Source organism: Propithecus coquereli, unplaced genomic scaffold, assembly GCF_000956105.1.
Source record: "Propithecus coquereli isolate 6110/MARCELLA unplaced genomic scaffold, Pcoq_1.0 Scaffold71, whole genome shotgun sequence".
In the NCBI taxonomy this organism is placed as follows: Eukaryota; Metazoa; Chordata; class Mammalia; order Primates; family Indriidae; genus Propithecus; species Propithecus coquereli.
Genome location: NW_012153174.1, coordinates 1,626,604 through 1,631,096, shown reverse-complemented (window position 1 = coordinate 1,631,096; position 4,493 = coordinate 1,626,604). Strand labels below are relative to the sequence as shown.

Genomic DNA, 4,493 nt, shown 5'->3' with positions numbered 1-4,493 from the left:
AAGAATATGCCTTTTTCATTGCCTTTTACTTTAAAACATTACATATCACCACATATATTTTTAGTGTATAAAATGCTCCAAAGAAATGTGAGACTCAAAAAAATCTAATATTTAGTATTCTTAACTTTAACATTAAAAATTATAAGTGCAATCTGACCTACTTCTATGCTCCACGATAATGGAGGAGAGTAATAGCAGAGATAATTTATAACCTCAGATAAACAATCACTGTTAGCGTTAGCTTTTTTCTTCCACATAAATATTTGGAGAATGACTTAAAAGAAATTAGAGTAGCTGTCAACATGCTCATGTTCTGTTTCTCTCAACACTAACCAACTGTGCAATACGCCAGGTGAAAGGGTATCCAGAAGGAAAGGAGACAACAAACACTTAAACTAAGATAGGCCAATCAGTTTAAAACAACTAAGACTTTATTTTCCAAATGTTTGCAATTCCTGAGATAGGCTCTAAAAACAGAAAATAAATTCTCTAAAGTTAAAAAAAAAAAAACAACCTGCTGCATATGTCCCTGTGAGTGCAAGAACTTGGATTTTCAGGCACTACCCAATCTTCAGGAGAAATGGACCTCTCTCTGACTTCCTGGTTTAGCTATGCTATAGCACTTGCATGCCTACACCTGCAGCTGGGGTCTGTTTTCCTTTCACGCAGCTCCTGCCAGATTACAAACAACTTTGGAGCGTCCACATCGGAACACTGTGAGGCCACATGATGCAGTGGTCCAGGGGCAGGCTCACTTGGAGTCAGGCTGCTGGGGTTCTCATCCCAATGCTGCTGCTCCTGAGCTGTGTGACCTTGAGCAACTGTATTTAACTTCTATGGCCTTCCGCTTCCTCATCTATTTATTGCGGAGGATAAAAATGATAGGGTTGAAGATGAGACTAAACAGGGCTTGAATCATTGTAATCCAATTAATATTATCCATTATTATTCTTAATCTGAATGACTTAGAGCATCAAATGTAGTTTTTACACATAGTAGCACTTAATAACTATCGCTGGCTCTTCCTATCTATAAAGACTCTTTATGTGCAAAACTTTATATCCTGCAACAAACTCTGGCTATTACTCCATCTCTTCCCTTTCCTCCTTCGCAATATTTTGTATGAAGACGTTAGAACTAACGAAAAGCAAGTACCAGTGACAATCTCCACACCCCAACTGCTGAAATCCTACAACAGTTCAGGTAACACAACCCAGTGCCAAGAGTCCACCAGGAACCGTAAGACCAGTTCATTTCTTCCCCCTCACCTTTGCCATCCTTCACTACCACCGAAAATACAAACCGTGCTGGGCAGTTCTCCTCTCCTGGAATCTCGGCCCTGTGCCACCTGTGTTTTTTCACTCCTAACTCAATCTCCCCTTATTTTCCACTGCACTTTCTCGTACAAAACAACTGCACATCTGTGACAAGCTCTCCCTCCACCTGTGGGTGTGTGTGAACACCCGCAGACCTGCCCAAGGCCACGGTTGTCTCGCAGGCCTTCTGAGTGGATGCCATGCAGTCTCCCGGGGAGACAGACTGGGAGCTGTGGTCCGTGCTCTGCTGTCCCTTCCAGTTTGGTACTCTCTGACCCGCATTCACGAGCCGTCCTACTGAGCGGACTGTCCTCCTCAGACACTGTCAAGCCCTCCCTGTCCCTTACTAACCCACTAGAAACTCCCTCACCCCCGGCATCGCCTCCTGCTGCCATCCTGGACGTCTCCCACATCCAGGTGGTGACCCACGCCCCCCTGGCCTAAGTCTCTTCGCCCCTAAGTCCATGGCTTTCTGCCCCATTCCACCTCAGCAAACTAACCCTGAGAAGCTGCCTTGTATCAGCTTTCATTCTGAAAACTTCAACTGCAGAAGACCATCCTCTCTGGTCAGACACCCTCACCCATCAGCTCTCCAGCCCTTTCCTCTCTCCCCTCACTGACCACCGGGAGCCAGGGCTCTCAGGCCTTGTGGCTTCCCCTCCACCCGCTGCTGGCCAGATGGTGACATCTCTTCAGCCCTTCTCGATTCTTTAATCCCTCTATCCTCCTGAGTCATCTGCTCTATGATGGATCAACACTCAATTTACTACAATTCTCCACTCCTTTACCCAGAAGAACAACCTGCCATCCCTTGTATAGGATGTCCAATCTCAAGTGGCTCCCCCACTGACTATCAAGTCTATTATTATTCCCTCCTGGGCTATTTCAAGACCCAATTACACATCCATTTCCTTTGCTCTATAAATCCTTTGCTTTGTATGTCTCAGAGATAATAAAGATCATCAGGCATGAATTCCCCTAATTTCCTGTCTTTCTCCACCTACAAATTGGCCCCACTCATGCCTGCCCTTTCCCCTGGCATTGTTTCGGAGAAAGAGTGGGTCCCCTCCTAGCCAAGGTTGGTTCATTCACATAAGCTGTCACCCCATGCCCTTCTGCCTCCTCCAGGACTTTTCTACATCAGTGACGCCCTCTCTTTCCAGTATTTTTAAACTCCATGTCTGCACTAGCTCTTTTTGCTCAGAATAAAAACACAGGCAGATCTCAGATTTCAAAATGATTTACTGTACGTCACTACTAGCTATTGCCCATCTGTCGTTCCTTCCTTCAGTTGAGCTTCCTGGAAGGGAAGTCTACATTCGCTGCCTCCTTGGAAGGGAAGTCTACACTCTTTGCCTCCAACATCCCTCTCCCATCTTCCCTCCTCCAGCCCAAATGCCAGAGTCCGATGGATCTTAGCCCCTCTCCCTGGTCATTCCTTTCTTCCTTTATGAAATTTTGTTCTCAGTTTCTGCAATTTTACTTTCTCCTGAGAAAAGCATTTTCACACAGATAACCTGAATTTTTCCTCACAGAAACTTATGGAAAGTTAAAACAAGTGTGCCTGCTCTCAAGGCTTTCCCTTGCCTATGACAACACAGCTGGTTCCTGGAAACACTGATGCTAGTTCCAGCAGACTGGGCTTTCAGTCCAGGGATCTAAGAGTCCAGGGTATCTGCTATAGGCTAAGAATCAGTAACTGGAAATACTAACTTATCACGTCTAATTTCATCCACAAATATTTATCGTGGGTTTTTCTTATTTAAATAAATAAATATTATTTATTTGTTTCTCCAAAGATGAAACTAACATGTTCCCTTCCCTTCTTTATATGACTATGTGGTTATTTGTATTCTTATATTGATTCTTATTTTTAATAATGAGATACTGCCTTCTACTGCTTCAACTTCTCAGATTTGGATGTTTTATTTACTTTTCCAGGTTATAAGAGCAGTCTTTAATAATTATTACTGCAATATACTAAAGATTATCAAATGTAGTTGTATAATTAAAACATTTTTCATCAATATTTTATGATTCCTGTCTATTTATATAATACAGTTATAAAGGAGAAGGAATATAGGGCTCTGCCTGTGAAAAAGCCATGAAACAAATCATGAGAAAAGGGTTCATTTAAAAATGTAAGGATTTACTTTTAAATTCTATGACATGTGTTATACTTTCAAGATGCTGATTTGAAAACATTAAGAGACTAGGCCAGGCAGGTGGCTCATGCCTGTAATCCTAGCACTCTGGGAGGCCGAGGCAGGAGGATCACTTGAGGTCAGGAGTTCGACACCAGCCTGAGCAAGAGCAAGACCCCATCTCTACTAAAAATACAAAAATTAGCGAGGCGTGGTGACACACGTTTATAGTCCCAGCTACTCTGGAGGCTGAGGCAGGATGATCGCTTGAACCTGGGCGTTTGAGGTTGCTGTGTGCTAGGCTGACACCACAGTACTCTAGCCTGGGCAACAAAGCATGACTCTGTCTCCAAAAAAAAAAAAAACTCAGACATGGGAGGGAGTGGGGAGGCAAGGGCAACATACATAACCTAAACATCTATACCCCCATAATATGCTGAAATAAAAAAAAAAAATTAAGAGGCTAAAGCTGGATGGCTACTTTCAAACATCAATAAAGAAATATCTTACGGACACGTACAACTGAGAACCAAATCAAAGACTCCTTACCCTTCACAATAACAACAAAGAAAATAAAATGCCTAGGAATATATTTAACTAAGAAAGTAAAAGACCTCTACAGGGAGAACTATGAAACACTGAGGAAGGAATTAGAGGAGGACATAAACAGGTGGAAAACCATACCACGCTCCTAGGTCAGCAGAATCAACATTGTCAAAATGTCTATACTACCCAAAGTGATCTACAGATTCAATGCAATCCCTATTAAAATACCAACATCATTGCTCATGGATATAGAAAAAATAATTCTACACTTCATATGGAAACAGAGAAGACCCCATATAGCAAAAGCAATCTTAAGCAAAAAGAACAACATGGGAGGCATCAATTTACCAGGCTTCAAGCTACGCTATAAGGCTATAGTAACTAAAACAGCATGTTACTGGCACAAGAACAGAGACATAGAACAATGGAACAGAACTGAGAACCCAGATATAAAACCATCCTCATATAGCCATTTAATCTTTCACAA

The 4,493-nt window shown here is 42.3% G+C and overlaps 1 protein-coding gene across 1 annotated transcript in view; it reads right to left on the bottom strand.

Annotated features, from left to right (window-relative positions):
* Positions 1 to 4,493, bottom strand: part of CA8 (carbonic anhydrase VIII) — a 73,170-nt gene that overhangs the window by 14,333 nt on the left and 54,344 nt on the right. Inside the window, exon 5 of the mRNA XM_012661463.1 lies at positions 3,126 to 3,141. Within this exon, the coding sequence (XP_012516917.1) occupies positions 3,126 to 3,141 (16 nt within the window). The remainder of the gene's footprint in view (positions 1 to 3,125; positions 3,142 to 4,493) is intronic.